At 37.2% G+C, this 26334-nt stretch overlaps 1 protein-coding gene and 1 pseudogene across 2 annotated transcripts in view; one reads left to right on the top strand and one right to left on the bottom strand.

Moving 5' to 3' along the window:
• Positions 1-26334, top strand: part of TRPM7 (transient receptor potential cation channel subfamily M member 7) — a 114811-nt gene that overhangs the window by 15648 nt on the left and 72829 nt on the right. Inside the window, exons 2-5 of one of the 2 annotated variants that reach the window (XM_026518467.4) lie at positions 6701-6780; positions 14514-14552; positions 21191-21389; positions 24092-24305. In XM_026518467.4, coding sequence (XP_026374252.1) covers positions 6701-6780; positions 14514-14552; positions 21191-21389; positions 24092-24305 — 532 coding nt within the window. Of the gene's footprint in view, positions 1-6700; positions 6781-14513; positions 14553-21190; positions 21390-24091; positions 24306-25450; positions 26301-26334 lie in introns of those variants that run through there. The other variant, XM_057306333.1, reaches the window with a different exon arrangement.
• On the bottom strand, positions 17733-18291 carry LOC113269615 (NADH dehydrogenase [ubiquinone] 1 beta subcomplex subunit 8, mitochondrial-like; annotated as a pseudogene).

The raw sequence follows: 26334 nt of genomic DNA, 5'->3' as shown, positions 1-26334 counted from the left end.
AATAGTACGCAATTCGTAGGATTACTGTGAGCATAGGATGAGTTAATGCATATAAAACTTTAGAACAGTGCCTGACAAACACACTTTATCTACTACTTAAAGTTATCTCTTGTTATTTGTACTTTGGGCAAAGGGTTTACAAAAGATGCAATGTCAACTATGCTTTTAGGCAGCATCTTTTATGTGACATATGGGTAAATTATATGTGGCTTGGGAAACTATAGTAATAGGGGAGTCTTAGGTTTCCCTTTGTGCAGTGACTCCTGAAACTGGGCATTTCCCTTGTGGGGGACCTTGGAATCTATGAGGTTGTTATAGAGAGATGAGGTTTATGAGGCAAAGGCAGATCCTGTACCTACTCATTGTGTATCTTACCATCTTGCACTTAAGCTGTCTGCTGCATGGTTGATCTAGGGACTCCCACCAATGCGGAATAGTTGATGCTGCTTTCTTGGCAGTCTGATCCCAGTCTGTTTTTTAAGAGACCATGCCAAGTGTAGCCTGTGGTATTATGGGAGTCTTCTTTGAGGGGGTGGAGTCTTTATCTCTATTTGAACCTAGGAAGACCCCCCCTCATTTGTGCTCCTTTGATCTTCATTTGTTATACAAAGCAAATTATAAACAACCATTATCTGGGGTGCCTGGCTTTGCTCAGTCAGAAAAGCATGTGATTGTGACTCTTGTTCTGGGGGTGGTAAGTTGGGTCCCCATGTTGGGTGTAGAAATCACTCAAAACAGAACACAATAAAACAACCACTATCTTCAGGGAGTTTGCATTTGAAAACATTTGCCTCAAGGCGATTTATGAACTTGTAACTGTAATAGAAGATCACTTCTGGAATATTCTACCTCTGACTTATTCTAAATTAACTGTATTTTAAGGTTTTTTTCTTTATCTTCATGTTGGGTTCTCAGAATCTGCAGATTGGTGTTTGTCATCAATTCTGGGAAATTCTTATCGCCTCTTTAAACATTCCCTTTGCCCATTCTTTCCCTTTTCTCCATCTGGAACTCTAATTAAACATACATTTGACCTCTTTGTTCTGTTTTACATGTTTCTTAACAACCCTCCCCTGCCTTTTAAGCAGCTTTTTTGTGGTATAATGCACATATTCTAAAATTTGCCCTTGGTAAGTATACAAGTTTGATGGCGTTTTGTTTTTTTTAAATATTTTGTTTATTTATTTATTTCTTTGAGAGAGAGCATGAGCAGGGTGGCAGGGAAGGGTGGGGGAGAGGAGCAGAGGGAGAGGGAGAAGCAGAGTTCCCCCTGAGCGGGGAGCCCATGGAGGTGGGGGGCTGGATCCCAGGACCCTCGGATCATGCCCTGAGCTGCCAGCAGACACTTAAACAACTAAGCCATGCAGGCGTCCCTTGATGGTTTTTAGTACATTTATGTAGTTTTATAACCACCACAATACAGTTTCAGAACACTTCTGTCCTTTCACAAAGTTCTCTTGTATTTATTTGTTTGCAGTTTATCACTGTTCTTACTTTCAGCCCCAGCCATTTACTAAATTTATTGTTTCTATGGTTTTTGACTTTCCTAGACATTTCGTGTAAATGCAGTTATGTAATCTTATGTGCCTGACTTTTTTTACTTAATGTTTTTGAGGTGTAGCAATGTTGCGTGTTATCCTTAGCTTGTCCCCCTTTTGTTATAAGTGGTATACCATTATGTGCCTGTTTGATTTTGTTGGCTGTTACGAATATTTCTTCTGTGAACATTCAGATACAATCTTTGTGTGAACATGTTTTCACTTTTCTTGGGAAGATACTTTGGAATGGAATTGCTGGGTGATATGTAAGTTTAACTTTTTAATAAATGACCATACTTTTCCTATATTATCTGTATCTGAATTACATTAATAAGTGAACAAGTAGTAAGCATATAGCAGTAAGTACAATCACTAACATGCCTTGTTTTTACAAACCATTTCTAATTTGAGATGCAACCTTTAAATAACAAAGCACAGTATAATTTCAGTACTACTCCTGAATCCTGTATTTTTTAATAATAGCATAATGAAAATTTCATGAGTTTCAAGCAGTAGGTTAAGTTGGTCTTAATAGAAGTTCAGCCTCACATCGTCGCATCTCAGGCAGCACTACCAAATTATATATTTTTTCAAGTTATAAGCAGAAGTCATATGAAATGCCTTGTCTTTTCAGTTACAGGTGCTCTGCCTTAGCATCAGTATATGGTTGTGGAGTAGGATAAAGGTCTAGGATAGGAATAATACACTAGCAGTTTAATTGATATGGCCAGATCTTTTGGTTCTCAGGACAGTGCTCTAAATGTGATCCTGGGGATGGTGGTTCTATTACTCTATAGTTTCATAAGGGAGTGAGGGGTTGTGGTGGAAATTGCATTTTTAAATAGTGTAAGCTTCATTAAGAAGGTGATATTTGCTCAAAGACTTGAAGGAGGTGATAGAATCGAAGTAATGAGGCAGAATGCAGAGATGCAGAGCACTAGGACGTTAAAGGTTATTGTAAGGACTTTGGCTTTTATAAAAACTCTTGAGTAAAATGTGAAGGCATTGGAGAGTCTTGAGTAGAGAAGGGACATAATGACATATTTTTAAAGATTTTATTTATTTTAGAGACAGTGTGGGGGAGGGGCAGAGGGAGAGGGAGAAAGTGAATTTTTTTTTTTAAGATTTTATTTATTTACATGGGGGGGAGGGGCAGAGGGAGAAGCACACTCCCCTCTGAACAGGGAGCCCATTGTGGGACTCGATCCTAGGACTCCAGGAGATCCTAGGACTCCAGGATCATGACCTGAGCCGAAGGCAGTCGCTTAACCAACTGAGGCACCCAGGCGCCCGAAAGTGATTCTTAACGCAGAGTGTGACGCGGGGCTCCATCTCACAACCCTGAGATCAGGACCTGAGCTAAAACTAAGAGTTGGATGCTTAACCAACTGCACCACCCAGGCACCCCAGATATATTTTTAAAATATTACTTTATGTTTAAGACTTAGCTGGGTTTCCATTTAGATCTTCATATCTGTTGCATGGAAGAAAGTTGAAATCTTGGCATAGAGTTGCATAACATGAAAGATTTTGTGCATTAATAATTGTTAAAAATCTGTGTTCCAAATTGTGTTTACCCAAATACGTACCGAATAAACTCTTTATATTCATTCAAAGAAAAAATATTACTTTATCTCTTTTGACAAATAGACTATAAGGTGGCAAGGGTGACATGAGTGGATTCTGGTAAGCCAGGCAAGAGGTGATGATGGCTTGGACTAGAATAGTAGCAATGGAGGTGTGAGAAGCAGCTGGATTCTGGATGAGACTATATATGAAGTAGATAAAGAGGAAATCAAGAATGTCACTAAGATTTTTGCTCTAAAAAAAACAACTGGAAGAATAGAGTTGGCATTTACTGAGATGGGGAAGACCACATAAGAAATGAGTGGATGAAAGGTGAGTTCAGTTTAGGCCATCTTTAAGTTTAAGATGCCTGTTGGACATCAAAATGAAGCTGTTGAGTAGGCTGTTGGATATATGAGCATGGAGTTTAGGGAGAGATCCAGTATGGAAATACAAATTTAGGAGTCATCCAATGTATTGTGATAAACTGGGTGTGAGCACTGAAAGAGTGAATATAATTGGGGGAAAAAAGTCCAAATTCTGAATGAATATAATTGGAAAAAAGAAGTCCAAAGATTGGGGAGAAGAGGGGTGCCTGGGTGGCTTAGTCGGTTAAGTGTCTGCCTTCGGCTCAGGTCATGATCTTGGGATTCTGTGATCGAGCCCCTCATTGGGCACCCTGCTTAGTGGGGAGCCTGCTTCTCCCTCTTCCTCTGTGCTCCCCCTGCTACGCGCATGTGCTCTGTCAAATAAATAAATAAAATCTTTAAAGAAAGCAAAACAAAAAAAGACTGGGGAGAAGTGGGGAGGAATCAGCAAGGGAGATAAAAGGAGTGACCAGTGATGAGAAGACCAAACTAACTGATGAAGATGTTTAAAAAAGCTGAGAGTGGCAACTTTGTTAAATGCTGCTGGACACATCAATGAAGATGAGTCCTGAAAAGTTACCTTTGGATTTAGAAAAAGTCATTGGTGATCTCATTGAAGCTTCTTTCTTTTTTTTAAAGATTTTATTTACTTATTTGAGAGAGAGAGAGCGCGCGCGCACAAGCAGAGGGAGACAGAGAAGCAGGGTCGCCACTGAGCAGGGAGCCGAATGTGGGACTCGATCCCAGGACCCTGAGATCATGACCTGAGCTGAAGGCAGATGCTTAACCAACTGAACCACCCAGGCATACCTTGTTGAAACTTAATTCAAAGAGAGTGGTTGGCTTGAAAGCCTGACTGGAGTGAGTTTTAGAAAGCATGGCAGGAGAAGAAAAGGGAAAAACTTTTATCAATGATCTGTATTGTAGGTGGAGGCAGAAACATTGAGTGTTAGCTTGAGGGGAAGGTGGAGTAAAGCAAAGGTTTGTTGTGGTTTGTTTTTTAAAATGAGGAGAATAATAACATGTTGCATGTTCATGGGAATGAGTTAATAAAGACCAAAAAAATTAAGAAGGAATTGGTGGAGAATAAATGTCCTTTCGTGAGCTGTATGGGATTTACGGCACAAGATGAATGGTTGGACTTAAATAGAAGTACATATAGTCACAGGAAAGAAGGCAGAATATGTGGGTATAGATACTTATTGGTGGATATATATGATAGAAGCTTGTATAAGTTTTCTTCTTGTTGCTTAAATTTGCTCAGTTAAATGGGAAGTGAGGTCATCTGTGGAGAGAGAGAGTGGGGAAGGGGGTTTGGAGGTTTGAGGAGAGAAGGAAGTAGTGTGAAATCATGGACTAGGGATATATTGTGTGATCGTTGGGCATCATTAAGGAGCATTTGAAGTTTGTGGTTAGGGTTTTGAAGTGAAACTAGAGAGCATTGTTCTGTTTTGTCTAGTTAGGTTAACAGTAAGTAAGCAGTTATGGAGTAGTTGGGCAATTAAGTTGAGTCAGGGTTGAGTTTGCCAGATGTATTCTAGAAGCAAACATGAATTTCTGGTATAGTGAAACTAGAGAGATTCCTGCCCCCCCACCCCCCTTTTTGGGCTAGGGGAAGCAGATTTTTCAAAGGAATACCAGATTTTAGTTAGAATAAGAAGGTGGTGGAGGGATTATGCTGAGTGAACTTTAGAATGTAGGATATTTTGCTGATTCAGCGCACTATGTTCTAGAGGTCATCCTCTGGTTTTTATAACTAGGGGATTGTGATGTAATTTGTTCCCACCTAAGTGAGTCTATTTAAACAACCATTTAGGTGGCTCAGTCGTTAAGCGGCTGCCCTCGTCTCAGGTCATGATCTCAGGGTTCTGGGATAGAGCCCCATATCAGGCTCCTTGCTCCGCAGGGAGTTTGCTTCTCTCTTTGCCTGCCGCTCCCCCTGCTTGTGCGTGCAGTCTCACTCTCTCTCTCTCTCTGACAAATAAAATCTTAAAAAAAAAAAAAAAAGAACCATTGACCTAGGAAATGAACAACAACTACTACTTCCTCTTCCTCCTCCTCCTCCCCCTCCTCTTCCTTCTTCTTTTAAGGAAATGGACATTTTGAAATGAAGAGAGAATTTTGGCAGAATTTACCAGAATTAGCATTGGGGGAATAGACTAAGGTTTATTATTAGGGTACCTGAAGGATTTGAGAGGAACCTAAAAACTTCACCAATCATAATATCGTCTAGAATGTCTCTTCTCTCAGAGGTTTCCTTTTAGAACATAGGCTCTTCCTTTTTGGACTGTCCTGATGATGCTTCTAAATTATATAGAGGATGGATTCTACAGTTTTTAATCTACTCTCTTATAATTTACAAGAGTTTCATCTGTCCCAGTACATAATGCCTCTTCTTTTTTAATCAGTCACCATTAGCAGGATGAGGATCCAGAGTCTAATAGTCTAAGGATCTACGCAGAAACTTAAATAGTGGTATAAAAAATTAATTTAAAAACAACTTTTAAATTTTAAAAATTATTTAAGATTTACAGTAATTGAGGGAAATGTATTAATCTTCCACTGTGACCCTAGATTTTTCTTATTCTATTAATTTTTTGCATTATGTATTTTGAGACTATTTGGTTATACATATTTAAGATTGTTATCACAATCTGGTAAATCAGTCACTTGTAATCATGTAATAACCTACCCTAACCCTATTGATGTTTAGTGTCTATTTTTCCTGGCATTATTTTTGTTTTGATTAGGATTTGCTTGGTATCTTTTTCTGTCTGTATACCATTAACCATCCATGCCCTTATGTTTTATGTATTTAACTTAGAAATTAAATATAGCTAGGTTTTATTTTTTTAGTTAAATCTGACAATCACTTTCAGTTGGTTTTTAAGTGATCCACTTCCCAGAATCATACCAGCCCCTCTCGAGGTCTTTGGCCCATATTGGAAATCTCAAACTTGATTTTCCTCCTCTCATTATGTGAAGCAAGAGTATCTTCACAGCATATTGATTTAGTAATCTTAATCACAGTGGACTTGAATAGAATGATTGTTATATTTTAGGTGTGTTATCTTTAGTAAGTCTTTATACTCTTGGTAAGTATTTAGTGAATTGGGAAAAAGTTAAATAGTATAGAACTATTTCTTTTTATGTACTTACCGTTAAATTATTTCATTGTACTATCAGTGGGTTAATTTATAAACCATCTTTTATAACTTTTTGTTTCAGTCCCAGAAATCCTGGATAGAAAGCACTTTGACCAAGAGGGAATGTGTATATATTATACCAAGTTCCAAAGACCCTCACAGGTAAGCATACCTTTGTTTTTTGGGTTCTAGGAATTTAGATGTAAATTATATTGCTGTTTGCTTATTAAAAACCAAAATTATTGAAGTATTTATAGTTACTGTTACCTTTAGTGCTTACTGTTAATTATTCATTTAAGATTGAGAGGAGAGGGTACCTGGGTGGCTCAGTTGGTTGGCATCTGCCTTCAGCTCAGGTCATGATTCCAGGGTCCTGGGATCGAGACCCGTGATGGGCTCCTAGCTCAATGGGGAGCCTGCTTTTCCCTATCCCTACTTGCGCGCTCTCAAAGAAAAAAAGTAAAATCTTAAAAAAAAAAAAAAGATTGAGACGAGATATCATTAGCACAATATCAGTATTCTAGAGTTCTTAATGATGTTTACAGCATAAAACCTCTTCTTTAGAGTATTCGCCCATCCCTAAACTCCCCCAGATCATACTAGTATATTACAAAGATAAAGCAGTTAAGGCTCTTTTAACTGATTCACTGATAATGAGAACTTAAAAATGTGTCTTTATTTATTGAACATCTATTGAGTATCCAACACTATGCTTCATGCTAAAGAAACCAATACAAACCTAATATTTCCTGTATTTGTTTGTCAAAATATAGATACAGCTCAGCGTCTGCTAGAAAACCTATCATCAGAGATTGTAGACATCTCTAATTGACTTTTTGATCTTTCACATGGCTTTGATAATAGAAAAATTTAAAAGCCACTAGTTGTAATTCAAGAAAAATACCTCTTGAGGTATTTATTGAAGTAACCCTTTTCATAATTTTTTTTTCCCCTGGGGCCTAAAAATAGATAAAAGCTTAAAAGGGCAAATCAAAGAAAGTTATTTCCTAGAATACAGAGAACCTCTCTGCATAGGTACTTAGGAAAAATTAGTTGAGAAAGGCATTTGCAAGATTTTTGAATCTTCTTACCTTTCTCATTTCCTGTCAAACCTTATTCTCTTTCCAGTTAACTTATCTGCAACTTTTACTTCCATTTGATATATCACTCTCACAAAAACATAGCCAAATTCAGAACTAGAACAAATAATCCTAAAATTTGAATGAAACCACAAAAGACCCTGTATAGCCAAACGAGTCTTGAGAAAGAGGAATAAAGCTTTAGGAGGTTATCACAATCCAGTATTTCTTTTTTTTTTTTTTTTTCAGTTTTTTTAAAATTTTAATTCAGTTGATTAACATATAATCTATTGGTTTCAAAAGTAGAGATCAGTGATTCTTCAGTTTCATATAATACCCAGTATACATGCCCGCCTTAATGTCCATCACACAGTTACCCCATCCCCCCACCCTTCTCCCCTCCAGCAACCCTCAGTTTGTTTCCTGTGATTAAAGGTCTCTTATGGTTTGTCTCCTTTTCTGATTTCATCTTGGTTTTGTTTTTCCTCTCTTCCCCTATGATTCTCTGTTTTGTTTCTTAAAATCCACATATGAGTGAGATCATATGATTGTCTTTCTCTGATTGACTCATTTCGCTTAGTGTAGTATGCTCTAGTTCCATCCATGTTGTTGCAAATGGCAAGATTTCAGTTTTTGAGGGCTGAGTAGTATTCCATTCTATATATATATATATACCACATCTTCTTTATCCATTCATCTTTTGATGGACACCTGGGCTCTTTCCATAGTTTGGCTATTGTGGACATTGCTGCTGTAAACACGGGGGTACAGGTGTCCCTTTGGGTCACTACATTTGTATCTTTGGGGTAAATCCCTAGTAGTGCAATTGCTGAGTCATAGGGTAGCTCTATTTTCAACTTTTTGAGGAACCTCCATACTGTTCTCCAGAGTGGCTGCACCGTCTTGCATTCCCACCAACAGTGTACAGTGTAAGAGGGTTCCTCTTTCTCCTCATCCTTGCCAACATTTGTTGTTTCCTGACTTGTTAATGTTAGCCATTCTGACTGTGTAAGGTGGTATCTCATTGTGGTTTCGATTTGTATTTCTCTGATGCTGAGTGATATTGAGCATTTTTTCATGTGTCTCTTGGCCATTTGTATGTTTTCGTTGGAGAAATGTCTGTTCTTGTCTTCTGCCCATTTCTTGACAATCCCAGATTTCAAGATACACTATGAAGCTGTAGTAATCAAAATAGTATGATACTGGCACAAAAGTAGACACATAGATTAATAGAACAGTATAGAAAGCCCTGAAATAAACCCAGACTTACATGGCCAATTAATATGTGACAGAGATAGCAAGAATATGCAGTGGGGGAAAAGACTGTTGTTGGGAAAAATGGACAGCTACATGGAAAAGAACGAAATTGGACTGCTTTCTTATACCATATACAAAAATAAACGCAAAAAAAACCCACAAAAAGCCCAACACCTCAAAATGGATTAACAACTTAGGTGTGAGACCTGAAATCATTAAACTTCTAGAAAAAAACAGACAGCAATCTCTTGGACATTGGCCTTAGCAACATTTTTATGGATATGCCTCCTCAGGCAAGGGAAACAAAAGCAAAAATAAACTATTAGGATTATACCAAAATAAAAAGCTTTTCCACAACAAAGGAAACTATTAATAAAACAAAAAAGCAGCCTACTGAGTTGAGAAGATATTTGCAAATGATATATCTGGTAAGAGGTTAATATCCAAAATGTACGAAGGATTTATATAGCTCACCACCCCAAAAAACTGGTCAGAAGACCCAAATAGGCTTTTTTCCAGAGAAGACCTACAGATGGCCAACAGATACAGGTAAAGATGCTCAACGTCACTAATCATCAGGGAAATGCAAAGCAAAACTTCAGTGAAGTATCATCATCTCATACCAGTCAGAACGGCTGACGTCAAAAAGACAAGAAATAACAAGTGGTGGCAATGGTGTGGAGAAAAGGGAACCCTCCTGCACTATTAGTGGGAATGTAAGTTGGTGCAGTGACCCTGGAAAACAGTATGGTATTTCCACAAAAAAATTAAAAAATAGAAATGCCATATGATCCAGGAATTCAGTATTGAGTATCTACCCAAAGAATACAAAAACACTAATTGGAAAAGATACATGCACTCCTTTGTTTTTGTTTTGTTTTTTAAGATTTATTTATTTTATAGAGAGCAGGAGAGGGGCAAAGGGAGAGAGAGAGAGTCTCAAGCAGACTTCGTGCTGAGCATGGAGCCCTGGGGTTCGATCTTAACACCCGTGAGATCACGACCTGAGCTGAAACCAAGAGTCAGATGCTTAACTGACTGCACCACCCAGACACCATGATATATGCATTCCTGTATTTATTGCAGGATTATTTACAATAGCCAAGATATGTAAGCAACGTTAAGTGTTCAGCAATAGATAAAGTACAGTGTGTGTGTGTATATGTACATACACACACACACACACACACACACAATAGAATATTAGTCATAAAAAAAGAATGAAATCTTGGTATTTGCAATAACATGGATGGACCTAGAGGTTATTATGCAAAACAAAGTAAGTCAGAGAAAGACAAGTACCATATGATTTTACTCATATGTGGACTCTAAAAAACAGAACAAACAAGCAAAACAGACTCATAGATACAGAGAACAAAGTGGTAGTTGCCAGAAAAGATGGGTGTAGGTGTGAGGGAGGGGCTAGGGAGATATATGAAGTAGGTGAATAAAATGAGTAAGTCACAGAGATGAAAAGTGTAGCATAGGGAATATAGTCAATAATATTGTAATAATGTTGTATGGTGACAAATGGTAACAGTACTTATTGTGGTATGCATTTCAGGATATACAGCATTGTTGATCACTCTGTTGTACATCTGGAACAAATATAACATTATATATCAAACTATACAAAAAATAGCAAAATTAGTGATTTTTTATAAACTGATACATTTATTTTAGAGGGGGGAGTGAGAGAGAAAGGGGAGGGGAGGGGCAGAGGGAGAGAATCTTTTTTCTTTTTAAAAATGGAGATATAATTTATATAGCATAAAATTGACCATTTGAAATATACATTTTGTTGGTTTTTAATATATTCAAAAGGTTGTGCAAACATCACCACTATCTAATTCCAGAACATTTTTATCACTCCTAAAGGGAACTCAGTACCTGTTAGCAGTCATTCTCATTCTTCTCTCCCCCCAGTCCCTGACAACCACAAATCTACTTTCTGTCTTTATGGATTTGCCTGTTCTGGACATTTCATATACATGGACTCATAAATATGTGGCCTTTTGAGTCTGGTTTCTTTTACTCAGCACAATGTTTTCAAGGCCTGTCCATTTTTTGTTAGTTCTTCATTTCTTTTTAAAGATTATTTATTTTATTTATTTATTTATTTGTTTGTTTGTTTATTTATTATTTATTTATTTTTTCTTTTTCTTTTTTATTTAAATTCAGTTAACATATAGTGTATTAATGTCAGAGGTAGAGTTCAGTGATTCCTCAGTCTTATATAATACCCAGTACTCATTATATCACATGCCTTCCTTAATGTCCATCACCCAGTTGCCACATCCCCTACCCCACTCCTCCAGCAACCCTGTTTGTTTCCTGTGATTAAGAGTGAGAGAGAATCTTAAGCAGGCTCCCCACCCAGCACGGAGCCCAACGCGGGGCTCTATCCCATGACCCTGAGATCGTGACCTGGGGTGAAATCAAGAATCAGATTCTTAACCGACCTGACCGAGCCACCCAGGTGCCCCAAGGCAGTCATTATTAATAACATTTTGGAGCATTTAATTTTAGTATTTCCTCAATAGGTTTTGTTTTAAAACGTTGTTACATTCAGCCTATGTAAAATATTGTATGTGCTCTTTTACAAAATGTTATTTTTCCCCTCTTAGTGTATGTAATGCCAAAAAGCTTTCCAAAAGAATTAAAGCAATATATGTTATTACCAGTAGTGGCAAGAATGCCTGCTATACTGAATATTGACTAGAGTAACATTTTTCTTTATCTGCAAGGAAAAGTGATTAGTAGGAAATAGTATATGTCTTAAATTTGCATTTACTTGATTATTGAGAAAATATTTTTTATGTTTTTTAACATTCCTTCATTTTTTGGTAAATTTGGTAAATGTCATTTAGATAATTAAAACAGATAAACCTTAATATCTCTTCCAGTCATTATTCTGTGAATTTTTGAATTTCTTATTAATCATTAAAGATGTTTTGTTACAATGTAACATTACTTTTTTTTTTTTTTTTTAAGATTTATTTATTGGGGTATCTGGGTGGCTCAGTCGGTTAAACATCTGCCTTCGGCTCAGGTCATGATCCCAGCGTCCTGGGATTGAACCCTGCATTGGACTCCCTACTCAGTGGAGAGCCTGCTTCTCTGTCTCCTTCTGCTGCTCCCTCTTCTTTTGCGTGTGCTCTCGCTCTTTCTCTCTCTCTCAAATAAATAAAATCTTAAAAAAAAAAAAAAGATTGATTTATTTATTAGAGAGTGCCCACACATGGAGTGAGAGGTAGAGGGGAGAGAATCCTCAAGGAGACTCCCTGCTGAGTGCAGAGTCGAAATGGGGCTTGGTCCCAATAACATTACATTTCTTAACCAGAGAAGCAACATTTCCCAGGTCACATGGCTAATAATTCATAAAGGTGGGATTAGAATTTAGATCTCCTTAGTTCAGCGTGCCAGTTCTAAAGTAAGACACTCTTCTTTCATTGGGAGAAAATTATGGTTTTGCTTTATTAAAAAAATAGATTGTATTATTGAGTTATTTCCTTTACTTTTGTTAATTTCATTTTGCAGTAGAAATTTAACTTTAGGTGTTAAAGAAATCTCATTCTGTTACTAAGTATCTTTGGCTGTAACCATCCATATGAGACATAATTTTCAAACACTGGTAGCTCGTCATTTCTTTCTATGCTAGTTAAAAAATTTTTCTATAAGATATTATTTTTAAGTAATCTTTACATCTAACATGGGGCTTGAACTCACAACACTGAGATCAACTGTTGCACGCTCTTCCAACTGAGCCAGCCAGGTGCCCTTATGCTAGTTGAACTTGAAAATTAGTTTTTTATGAATAGGTTAATACATGGATTTACAAGATATCATAATTTGTAAGTGAAAGTCTCCTTTCTGCCACTGTGCCTTAACTATAAATTCCCCTTCCTAAAGAAGACCAGTGTTACCTATTCCTTGGAATACCTTCCAGAAATAGCTAGATACAGTCTTTGCATGTCCTAGCAGATGTGTATTTACTCCTCTCTCTCTTCTTTTAAGTACATACTGTTTAACCCATAGTGTTTATTATCTTGGCAATAACTACTGTTTTTAGTTGTTGCATCCTTTTTAATTATATATCTGGATCATAGTTTGTTTTAGTATTTCCGTATTTTTTTTAAAAGATCTTATTTATTTGAAAGAGAGGGAGACAGAGCACAAACAGGGGGAGCAGCAGAGGGAGAAGCAGGCTCCCCACTGAGCAGGTAGCCTGACACGGGGCTTGGGCCTTGGGGCTTGATCCCAGGGCGTGCCCCGGTTCCATGACTGGAGCCAAAGATAGACGCTTAACCGACTGAGCCACCCAGGCCCCCCTTAGTAGTTCCTTACTGATGAACATTTTAGCTTTTCTGTTTTTCTTTTTGTTATTAGAAAAAAATGCTGTAGTGAATGAATAACCTTGTACATTAGTCGTTTTATACATGTGCTACAAGTAGTTTTTCGCCTATAGTTTTAGTATTGGAATTGGAGTTTGAGAGGGAGTCTACCTTTTTTCATTGGGATGAGTATTACCAAGTTGCCTTCCATTGAGATCGTATCAGTTTATACTCCCACCAGCATATAAGACTACGTATCTCTATTCTCCTCAAGATACTGTCTTAAAGGATTAAAAAAATCTTTTCTAATCAAATGCCTTTTCATGTGTATATTTTTACTTGTGAACTATCCGTATGTTTTCCTTTTTTACGTAGATTTGATGAAACTATGTATATTAGGGAAACTAAACTGTTGACTGCAATTATTTTTTCCTGTTTGTTTTTAGACTTTGGCATATTTTTTGCCATGTAGAAATGTTGTATTTTTGTGTAGTTAAATCTGTCAATCTTTTCTCTTTAGTTTCTGGATTTTGTCACAACTAGTTGTACTTTAAAAAAATGGAAACTATTTTAAATATTAGGTGGATGAGGGAATGGGTAAAATAGGCGAAGGGGGGGAAGTAAGAGGTACAAACTTCCAGTTATAAATATTATTGGAGATAAAAGTACAGCATAAGGAGTATAGTTTTGTTTTTTTTTTAAGATTTTATTTATCCATTGGACAGAGAGAGACACAGTGAGAGAGGGAACACCAGCAAGGGGAGTGGGAGAGGAAGAAGCAGGCTTCCCGCCAAGCAGGGAGCCCAGTGCGGGGCTTGATCCCAGAACCCTGGTATTACGACCCAAGCCGAAGGCAGACGCTCAACGACTGAGCCACCCAGGCGCCCAGGAATATAGTTAATAATACTATAATAATATATGGTGGCAGGTGGTGACTACTCTTATCTTGGTGAATACTGAGTAATGTATAAAATTATTACACACTATATTGTGTACCTGAAACTAATGTAACATTGTATGTCAATTTCAATAAAAAATGTGGAAACTATGTGTTAAAAAAATAGTTATTTGAGTGTATAAATCAAGGTATAAATGACCATAATATCTACTGAACAATTAGACTAAGCATATTGTTTTCCTTTGTTTTGTACTATTTTATGGATTTTATTTGGTTTAAATTAAAAATTTTTTTAGTGTTAAGTAATAAATTTACCTTGTATTATAGATGCCTTCCAGGATGTCAAATTTGTCAGCAACTTGTCAGGTAAGTTTAATAACGAAACTCTATTGCACAAATTTCGAAAAATAAAACTAATCTATTAGAAGCATAGCTCACAGGTTATTACGTTTGAGGGTTAGTTTACTCAGAGTTGGGAGGTGAAGGATTGGGCGAGGCTACTTGAAAATCCAGTGAAGCTACTTGAGCAGATTTCTACAGTTGAATGTGAATTAGGTAAAGATTGAGCAAAAGGGATTTAGGCAGAGAAACAGGATGTGGGAAGGCCTAACAGTTAAAGAGATTATGGTTCTGTCAGGAAACTGCAGAATGTAAAATGTAATATGGATATGGGAGAGATTTGATCTGGAGAAATAAGTAGGGACTAGATCATTTAAGCTGTTTGTGTACTATGTCACATAGTTTTGATTTCATGTTAAAAGGATATGTAGGGAGTAAAATGCTTAGTTTTTCTTCTTTGGTAAAAGCAGTTGGCATTTTGAAGAGCTTAGATTAGGAGAAAAAAATAGCTTGGAAAGTTTTGGAATAATTCTGGAAAAAATGAGAGTCTGAATTAAGATAGTGGCTGTGATGGTGAAGAGAAGTAGATGTATTTGAAGGGATTAATAAGTTCAATAGGATTTGGTGAATCCTAAGCTTCTTGCCTAGGTAACTAAGTATATGGTGATGCTGTTCCATTAAGATCTGATGAAGGGGGATATAAGAGTAAGACTAGAAGGTCTCTGGTAGGTAGGCTAGGAAGAAAAGTGCACAGAATGAGTTCATTTTAGATATATTGAGTTGTTTTACCATTTCCAGTCCTATTCGTTCCTTCCTTTAGATGCAGAGTTCCAGGTGGTATCTTTCCATTTAAACTGAAGATCTTCGTTTAGTGTTTGGTATACTGCAGATACGATAGAGATGAATTTTCTCAGATTGGTTTATCTGAAAATATGTTTTCATATATTTCATTTTTCATGTTTATTTTACTCTCATTTTTGAAGGATATTTTCCCTAGATACAGAATTCTGAGTTGATAGTTTTCTCATTCCAGCACTTTGAAGATCCCATTATATTGTCTTCTGGCTCTTGTTTTTGTGAGAAGTCAGTTGTCACTAGTGTAGTTGTTCTGTGTGTAATGATCTTTTTTCTCTCAGACTGCTTCAAAGACTTTCTTCCTCTATCCTTGGTTTTCAGCAGCAGGTGTACAATCTGCGTAAGAGTGGTTCTCTTTGTATATACTGTGCATAAATATCTGCAAGTTCATATTTTTCACCAAATTGGAAAGTTTTTAGACATTGTTTCTTAAAATATTTTTCTGCCCCATTCTCTCTCTTTCTTCCCTCTGAAACTCTGGTTATACATTTGTTAGATTGCATGATTTTTTAAAAGATGTTATTTATTTGAGAGAGAGGGAAAGAGAGACTGGACAACCTCAAACGGGGTGCGGAGAGCAGAGGGAGAAGGACAAGCAGACTCACTGCTGAGCAGGGAGCCCAACGGGTCTGGATCCCAGGACCTTGGGATCGTGACCTGAGCTGAAACCAAGAGCTGGATGCTTAACTGATTGTGCCACCACATAGGCGCCCCAGCCCTGTTTTTTTTTTTGTTTTTGTTTTTTTGTTTTTTTTTAATTAAAATTTTATTCCAGTGATTAAAGTAGAACATTTATATTGATATTTCTTAAGGTTCACTAATCTTTATTTTTTTCTTTGATTACTGTAGCTTTGTAATATATTTTATTTTTTCCCCATTAATCCTTATTTTTACAATTGCCAGTATGCTGTTTTGCCCATCCAGTGAACTTTTCATGCATTGTATTTTTTAGTTCTAAAATTTTCATTTGATTCTTTATTATAGTTTCCAGGTCACTGCTAAGATGCCTTATCTGTATCATTGTTATCACCATCTATTTCTATAAGTCCTTGAACATACTTATATCTGCATTAAAATTTTTGTTTACTAATTCCAACATCTGTGTCATTTAGGGTCTGTTTCTATTATTAAATTTATCTATTTTTTTCATGATTATGAGTCACTTTTTTTGCTTTTTCATATGTCTAGTAATTTTTTATTGTATGTTGTGAGTTTGCATGATCCACTTTAGGAGTTCTGGACTATTTCACCTTCCTTTAAAGGGTTTAAATTTTGTTTTGACAGGTGACGAAATTACTGACAGATTCTTTTGTCCCATAGGGCTTGATTTCATTCTTTGTTAGGGTAGCTCTATTTTTATTTTGAATTTAGTCTTAGAATGTGGACTGTACTCCTAAGGTATAACCTTTTTAGGGTCTCCACTGAATGCCCAGGATACCTAGTGATGTCTTTTCACTCTGAACTAAGACTGCAGTGTCTCCCAGCCCTTTATGATTCAGGTCTCAGACTCGCAGCAGCTGATTTCTGGTAGGTGTCAAAGTCTTGACCGACACAGATACAGCTCAGTGTGTGGCCAAGAACCCTGGTGAATCCTCACACAAGTGTCTTGTTTCCCTCTCTCTATAGCTCTCCTCTGGTACTCTGCTACAAATTTCAGCTGTTTCAGCAGCCTGGAATTCTGTTTGCTGCCTCCTTGCTCAGCTCATTGACACTGCCATTTTCTACCTGAACATTATCTCAGTGCAGAATGGTTGAGAAATTACCCCAGTGTAGTTGGTACAGTTATGGGCCTCACTTCATATATTTTCCTTCATTTCAAGGATGGAAGTCCCATAATTCTTCTTGTTCAGTGCTTAAAAACAGTTATCTCATATATTTTGTCTACTATGTCAAGTGTCCCCAAGATGACCCCTAGGTTTGGTGATTAGCTAGAAAGACTCACATGACTCAGAATGTAGTGAGTAGTACTCGTAGCCAACAGTAAGTAAGTATGATGATATCTGTGTTGAGGAAGTTCCCTCTTTTCCTAGTTTGCTGAAAATGTTTATAGTGAATAGATATTGAATTTTGTTGGTCTTTTCAGTGACCAAGCTTTTAGTTTCATTGATTTTTCTACATTGTTTTTCTTTTCTTTTTATGTTTTGTGTGCTCTTTATTATTTCTTTCCATCTGCTCACTTCGGGTTTAATTTGGCCTTTTAAAAAAGTTTTAAGGTGGAAGTTTAGATTACTGTTGCTTGTAAATTTTGTTGTTTTTTCCATGACGGCACTAAGTTTTATTAGGGATTTCATTAAGGTTAAATCTGTAGAAATGAGGGAGTCACTTAAGGGGCACAAAGCTGGTGAATCCACCTCAGATCTCATAATGAACCACTGGTTCAGGCTCTTCAGTGGGATCTCTGCCTTGTTCCAGGTACAGATTATTATAAGGATTCTGCTTTAGCCCCACAGATTGGTAGGTTGGGTAAGTCTTCCCAACCCAAAACATGAACAGCATGAAGGCCACGAAGCCAAAGAGGTACTTACACATGAGATTCTCGGAAACGGGCATGGGGGATGTGTTCACACAGTTCCTGATATACATGTCAAGGTCCCAGGGCATTGGTACACCCCAGTTCAACCTCAGGTCTGGGTGGTCCCAGTTATACCATGGATCCCTCTCTGCCCTGAGCAGTAGAGAGCTTCAGGTAGTCGTCGTACCACGTGCCATCATCCCGGTACAGTTGTTAGTCTTCTCCCCACATACTATTTTTCTTGGCGGTGGTGGCCCATTCTTCTGAGCTCTTGGGATAGGACCCCAGGAACGTGTCCTTGGTAATATGCTAAGCTGTCGGTGTACCCAAGGGCACCATGGTTCGGGCTGCCCTTTTTAGGCATTGGACTCCCAGGACCCATGCCCGGGCCGCCGCCATCTTTACCTTCCTCACGTAGCAGATCTTCTTTTCTAATTTAAACTATATACTACAGATTTTTATGCTATATATTTTTATACTGTAAAGTATTTATGTGAATATGCTTTTATACTAAACACTGTGCAGTTGCATCCCATATGTTTTGATATTGTTTATTTTTATTTTCATTTTGTTCCACATATTTTCTAAGTTCTTATGTGACTTTCTTTGATCCATGAGTTAATAAAAAAGTGTGTCATTTAATTTCCAAATACTTGAAGAATTTCCCAGTATTTTCTTTTCTTTTCCTTTCTTTTAGAGAGAGAGAGTGCACACACATGAGTTGGGGGGGGCAGGAGGAGCAGAGGGAAAAAGAGAGAATCTTAAGTAGGTTCCACACCCTGCTCAGAGCCCCATGCGGGGCTTGATCTCAGGACCGGTGAGATCATGACCTGAGCCGAAATCAAGAGTCAGATGCTGAACCAACTGAACTACCCAGGAACAACCCCTCCTCCCCCATATTTTCTTTTATTGGTTTCTAGTTCAGTTCACTGTGGCCTGAGAACATACTTTGATTTCCATCCTTATGCTAGTTTATCGAGACTTATTTTATGGCCTAGAATATGTTTAATCTTGGCAAATATTTCTGTGCACTCAAGAAGAGTTTTTATTCTATTGTTGAGTGCTAAATGTCTGTTTAATCACTTTGGTTGGCTGGTAGTTTTGTTTGAGTCTTATAGGATTCTAATTTGATAGGGTTCCCCCCCCCCTTTAGTACTTTAAAGATGCTATACCAAAAAATTGGGGTGCCTGACTGGCTCAGTTGGAAGAGCATGTAACTCTTAATCTTGGGGCTGTGAGTTCAAGCCCCATGTTGGATATAGAGATTACTTAAATAAATAAAACTTAAAAAAAAAAAAAACAGACACTAAGATGATGTGCCAGTGACTGTTGGATTGCATGATTTTTGACAAGGTGTCCACTGTCATTCTTACCTTTATTCTTCTACACATAATGTGGTACGCTGCTTTGAAGATTTTCCCTATCATTGGCTTTCAGCAGTGCCCTAGAGTGATTTCTTCAAGCTTGTTTTGCTCAGTTCTTGTTGAACTGCTCAGATCTGTTGGCTCAAATAGTTTTCAGATTTTTGCCCTGTTTTCTTCCTTTTTTTTAATTATAAAGATGTTATTTATTTGTTGGAGAGAGAGAGCCCCCACAAGTAGGGGGAGAGGTAGGCAGAGGCAGAGGAGAAGCAGGCTCCCCGCTGAGCAAGGAACCTGATACGGAACTTGATCCCAGGACCCTGGGAGCTTAACCTGAACTGAAGGCAGATGCTTAACTGACTGAGCCACCCTGGTGTCCCTGCCCTATGTTTTCAAATTTTGATTCCCATTACCTTATTTCTGGGACTTGAATCGTGTGTGTGTTGAGCTACTTTGATACTGTTCCACAGGTTGCCAATGTTTATTCCTTTTGTTTTCCTCCAGTCTTTTTTCTCAGTGTTTCATTTTGGATGGATTCTGTTTCTTTTATAAGATTTTATTTATTTGAGAGAGAGGTTATGTTTTAGGGTGCTGGATTTTATCATTCTTTTAGGGAATTTTGGGCTTGTTTTAGCATGCAATTAAGTTACTTTGGATTAATTTGATCCTTTCAAGTCTTGCTCTTACAGTTCATCATGGCACTTCATGGTCTAGGTCTAATTTAGCCCTTCTAATTAGGCATTGCTATTCTGAGCACCCTTTTAGAGGTCTTTGGTATTGAGATCTCTTACTCTGGCTGGTAGCAACACAAACTGTTCCCTGCCCTTTATGAACTTCAGGAATTATTTGGCCTAGTAACTGTGTCTAGTAGTTCTTAGGTTTGCCTTGGGTAGTTTGTTCTTACTCATGTTTAAGAATATCCTTCTGCGGGGCGCCTGGGTGGCACAGCGGTTAAGCGTCTGCCTTCGGCTCAGGGCGTGATCCTAGCGTTATGGGATCGAGCCCCACATCAGGCTCCTCCGCTGGGAGCCTGCTTCTTCCTCTCCTGCTCCCCCTGCTTGTGTTCCCTCTCTAGCTGGCTGTCTCTATCCTGTCGAATAAATAAATAAAATCTTTAAAAAAGAATATCCTTCTGCATATATCGAGAACTCTCTCATGTAGCTCCTTCCTCTTTGTTTTTTGCCCTACAAACTCTAGCTCCTTTGGCTTCTACAAACTGTGATGTGATTTAAAAAAAAAAAAAATTATTTATTTTAGAGAGCATGCACTCACATGAGCAGGGTGAGGGAGAGAATCTACAAGCAGACTCCCTGCTGAGTGGGGAGCTGACACGGGGGATCAATCCCAGGACCCCAAGATCATGACCCGACCTGAAATCAGGAGTCAGTTACTCAACCAACTTAACCAACCCAGGCGCTCCTATGATTTTTTATTAAATTAGTGAGACTGCCTGGCTCCACCGGGTACCTGCTTCCTACATAGTAGTGTCCTATAGTGCTTCTAGGTAGAATACAATTGCTTTTTCTGTGCTTGACCCTGAGCCACCATTGTCATCACTGTATAGATTAGTTTGCATTTTCTTGAATTTTGTATACATGAAATCATAAAAATATGTACTGTTTGGCATTGGATTCTTTCATGAAGCATGATGATTTTGAGATCATATTGTGTTTAATATTCTAATATTAGATATTCTCATGCTGAATGCTATTCTGTTATATGACTATACTACATTTTGTAGATAACCCAACACTAAATTTAGAGGAATATATCATCAAAAAAAATGTACTTATACTATATTACAAGTATTAATTTATTGATATTATAAAATTAAAAAGTTAAATAATTTTTATACTTTTCATTGGTTCATTTTAATTCAGTTTTTCATTGACTAATTTTTTGAAAAGTCTTTTTAAAATTTCATTTCTTTCCTTTAGGTGTTTTTGTGGTCGCTTGGTCAAGCAACATGCTTGTTTTACTGCAAGTCTTGCCATGAAATACTCAGATGTGAAATTGGGTGACCATTTTAATCAGACATTAGAAGAATGGTCTGTGGAAAAGCATACAGAACAGAGCCCAACGGATGCTTATGGAGTCATAAATTTTCAAGGGGGTTCTCATTCCTACAGAGCTAAGGTATGTCACATACTTGATTTTTTTTTAACTTCATTTATCTTGTTATCTAAATAATATATAATACATTTATTGTCAGAAGATTTATATAGCAGTAGATCAGAAAGTTAGTCTCAGTCATTTCTTTATGTATTTTAAAGTTCTTTGTATAGGTGCATATACATATAGAAAGTGTTACATGTTGGTTGGTGAATTGAACGTTCTATCATTATGAAATGTCTTTAATCTTGTCATTTTCTTTTTTTTTTAAGATTTTATTTATTTGTGGGAAAGTGAGAGAGAGAGCAGGAGCAGGGGAGGGGGAGAGGGAGAAGGAGAAGCAGAAGCAGACTCTCTGCTGAGCAGGTAGCCCAACATGGGTCTCAGTCCCAGGGGTCCTGGGATCATGACCTGAGCCAAAGGCAGATGCTTAACCTACTGAGCCACCCAGGCGCCCCTAAGAGGTTTCTTTATAAGCAACACATAATTTTTTTTTTTTTAAAGATTTTATTTATTTATTTGACAGAGAGACAGCCAGTGAGAGAGGGAACACAGCAGGGGGAGTGTGAGAGGAAGAAGCAGGCTCCTAGCAGAGGAGCCTGATGTGGGGCTCGATCCCGGAACGCCGGGATCACGCCCTGAGCCGAAGGCAGACGCTTAATGACTGCGCCACCCAGGCGCCCCGCAACACATAATTTTTAAGCTTATTTTAAAATAAGCTGTCTCACTTTTTCTTTGTTCCCTTTTCTTTCTTGTTTGCTTTGGATTAAGTATTTTTTATTATTTCCTTCCTTAATAGCATGTTTTTTATAGATTGTTTTTCCTATAGATTCATCTTATAATAAACACTACAAAACACATTTTAACTTACTATAAATTAGTCCTTTCACTACTTTTTGGAAGTGCAAGAACTGTTAGAATACTTGTAACTGCATTTAATTCTTTCATGACTTAATGTGCTTTTGTTGGCATAATTTTAAACCCCCCAAACATTATTTTTCATTTATATTTATCAACATTTTACCCTTTATGTTGTTCTTTGTTCTGCCTGCCTCCCTGCCTTGATGGGAAAAGCAGTGGTAAAGGTGGGCACATTGCTCCAAGTTTTCCTTTTCTTTTGGATCCTGATCCCACAGTTTTTCATTGTCTTAGCTCTCTGATGCCTCATACATGTTATTTATTTTCTAGTTTTTCTATTCCTAGGGGCAGAGTTAGTTCAAAACAGTCTAGTCTACCATTGTCTGAAGTGGAACTCCTCATTTATTCCTTATATAATCTTTTTTTTTTTAACTTTAAGCTGTTTTCCAAACATGACTTTATGCCAAATATAATAATGCGTTAGACAAAACTAATGTAGGAAGACTTAGTATAGAACAAATCTCATTACAAACATTCTTTTTTTAAATTTAATGTTGGAGTGAGAAAGAGAGCGAGCACTAGCGGGGGAGAGGGGTCAGAGAGAGAAGCAGATTCCTCGCTCAGTGAGCGGGAAGCCTGACACAGGGCTGGATCCCAGGATCCTGAGATCACAAAGTGAGCCGAAGGCAGATGTTTAATTGACTGAGCTAGCCAGGCATGCCTCATTACAAACATTCCTAAGGGACTTTGGGGTCTTCTCAGTTTTGTAGAATTCCGGTGTTTTGGGTTCTGATATTCTAGAATATTTTTCATTGGTATTGGATCTCTGGTTGTAAAGCAGTGAACAGTATATTGTTTTGCAAAGAACCTTTGTTAGAAATGATTATAAAAATGTTTTTCTTCTAATATATGAATATTTCAGATTTCTTGTGAGCTAAATCATCTAGGTACATGAGACAAAGAAAATTAATTAGCGTAGTCATAATAAGTAAGTTTTGTGATGTCACTTAAGATAAAGATAAATTTTTAATCTGGTAAACCAGAGGAAGTTATTTCACAGATGGGCTAGCTTATTTTCTATAGAATTTTTAAAAAATTAAACTTGTAAATCCATCTGAACACCTTGAAATATTGAGTAAAAAATCTTTGTTATTTTACTCTATAATCAGAATTCTATTATAAATAGACCAGATCATTGACAAAACTTTCAGATAATTGTCTCTCCTAATAGCAAGAGTTTTTTCATTCCTCTTTCTTTTCTTAATTTCTCTTTCTTTCATTCATTCTTTCTTTCTTTTAAAGATTTATTTATCTGAGAGAGAGAAAAAACGTAAGCGGGAAGGGGCAGAGGGAGAGGTAGAAGCAGACTCCCCACTGAACAGGGAGATCAACTTGGGGCTCAGTCCTGGGACTCCAGGATCATGACCTGAGCCTAAGGCAGACCTTAACTGATTGAGCTACCCAGGCACCCCATTCTTCTTTCTTTTTTCCTTTTCTCATCACTATAGCTAGCCTTTAGCAGTTCCCACTACTGCATATTCATAGTTAAACAAGTCAGTAAATAACTGTGGATAAATATGTAAATTGGATGAATGGTAATTGAGTTTATATAAATAGGAAGAGAAACATTTATATTTTAAAGGTTACAAATTAGAGTACCACTGCTTCTGTGGCTCTTACAGAATGATTTTCCGACTTTAAAATCGTTTATTATTGCTTATTCCTAGGGGTGTTAAGTATATTAAAAGTAACCTAATAAATCTGTTTTATAATAATCTGATCTAAATCACATTTTTCTAATGTATAATGTTGCATTATGAAACCTTTGAACATATTCAGTTATTTTATCCTTTAAAAATCTTTTTTAGTATGTGAGACTATCATATGACACCAAACCTGAAGTCATTCTGCAACTTCTGCTTAAAGAATGGCAAATGGAATTACCCAAACTTGTTATCTCTGTGCATGGGGGCATGCAGAAATTTGAGCTTCACCCACGAATCAAGCAGCTGCTTGGAAAGGGTCTTATTAAAGCTGCAGTTACAACCGGAGCCTGGATTTTAACTGGAGGAGTAAACACAGGTAATGTGATGATTATACCAGTTTTATTTAGTGTGTTTGTAAATGTTTCACAATATCAATTAAATATTTGAAATAATAACACCAAATATCAGTATATTCAGTTTTTCTGTTAAATAATCGATATAGTTCCTAAGTATAAATGGTAACTAAAAGTATTTGGTTTTCATTTACTCTTAAAAAAATAATACACTTTAGAGCAGGTGTTGACGAACTGTGGTCCCATGCACCAGATCCAACCCATTCTTTGTTTTTGTAAATGAAGGTTTATTGGAACACAGCCACACTCATTTATTTTTGTATTATATATAGTTATATTTGTGCTGCAACAGTAGAAGTGAATGTTGTTAAAGAGACTGTTTACCTTGCAGACCCTAAAATATTTACTATTTGACCCTTCACCAGAAAAGGTTGTTGATCCCTACTATAGAACAACGTGTTATTCCTGTCACTTTCTGACTTCTGGTAAATTGATATAAGAATGGCAATCCATTGCCTAGGCAGTGGTTAAGAAGTAGCTTTCAAAATTAGTTTTTAATGTACTATAATTTTTCATTCCAAATCTTCTCTATGACATATACAGGTTAGATAAAAGCAGATTAACTTTAATATCCAAAGTAAAATATAATTATTACTTAAATTAGCTTTCAGACATGTAATTCATTATGAACAACTGGTTTTTGAATCTCATTGTATGTCAGGCATTCTTCTGGCTGCGAAGATATATCATTCCACAAAACAAAGAAAATGTTTACCTTCATGGAACTTATATTCTAGTGGAGGAGATGCAGATAATGAATAGATAACTAAATATGTTATCATATGTTAGATGATAAGTGCTATGGGGACACATGAAATACAGAGAAAGGATGGCGAGGGATGGTAGAGGGGGCTTCATTAATAAGGTGACATTTGAGTAGAGATTGAAGGAAATGAGGGAGCACGATAAGGATAATGTGAGACAGAGCACTTAAAAGAGAAAAAATTGCTAGTATATTCGAAGAATGTTAAGAAGCGTCCAGTGTAGTTAAGTACAGTGAACAAGGAGTGCTAGGTGGTGAGGTCGGGAAGTTACGAGGTTGTGGTAGGGGATGCGGTGGGGTGGGGTAGGGTGGTGAATAGCAGGGGCAATAGGCACATCGTTATATAAAGCCACATAGGCTGTTACAAGCACTTTCACGTTTACTCTGAGTAAGAAGGGAAGATTTTAAGCAGAGAGTTGACAAGAGCAAAGATCACTTGGATGATGTTTTGAAAGTAGACTGTAAACAGGCAAGGCAGCAATTGGAAGACTAGTGAAGATGCTATTTCCATAATCTAGGTGAGGAATGAGATCTCATGCATTATAAAAACCAAATTGAGTGTTATAGTGGTTTTCTAGGGCTGCCATAACAACATAGCACAGACTGGGTGGCTTAAACAAAATTAATTTATTTTCTCACAGTTTTGGAGGTCCAAGATCAAGATATTAGCAGGTTTGGTTCCTTCTGAGGCCTCTCTCCGTGGCTTGTAGATAGCCACCTTCTCACGTGTCCTCTTTGCCCTGCATCTGTATTCCTGGTGTCTCTTTTTGTGTCCAGAATTTCACCTTCTTAAAAGGACACCAGGCAGATTGATTAGGTCCCACCATAGTGGCCTCATTTTTAAATGTATAACCTCTTTCATTTTTAAATGTATAACCTCTTTAAAGGACCCATCTCCAAATGCAGTCACTGAGGTTCTGTGATTAGGATTTCAACATACGAATTTTGGGAAGGATACAGTTCAACCCATAAGTGATAATGAGGAGTCATATGCTCTTTTGAATTGTCTTTTCTACTTTTCTCCTAATTTTTGATTCAGTTGGACAACTTTTGTAGTTGCTTGTTGTGTGTGTGTGTTTTGCTTATGGTCCTGAGCCATACTCTTCATTTTTTTTTAGATGATGTGTAGAGCAATAACAAAAAACTACAGTTACTTACATGAGGAATCTAAGAGAGGACTAGGCCTAACAACATGGTAAAAGTTACTTTTACGTGTGTTTCAGGCAGTT

The sequence above is a fragment of the Ursus arctos genome, unplaced genomic scaffold (assembly GCF_023065955.2).
Source record: "Ursus arctos isolate Adak ecotype North America unplaced genomic scaffold, UrsArc2.0 scaffold_36, whole genome shotgun sequence".
NCBI lineage: Eukaryota > Metazoa > Chordata > Mammalia > Carnivora > Ursidae > Ursus > Ursus arctos.
This window is presented reverse-complemented; position numbering and strand designations above follow the sequence as displayed.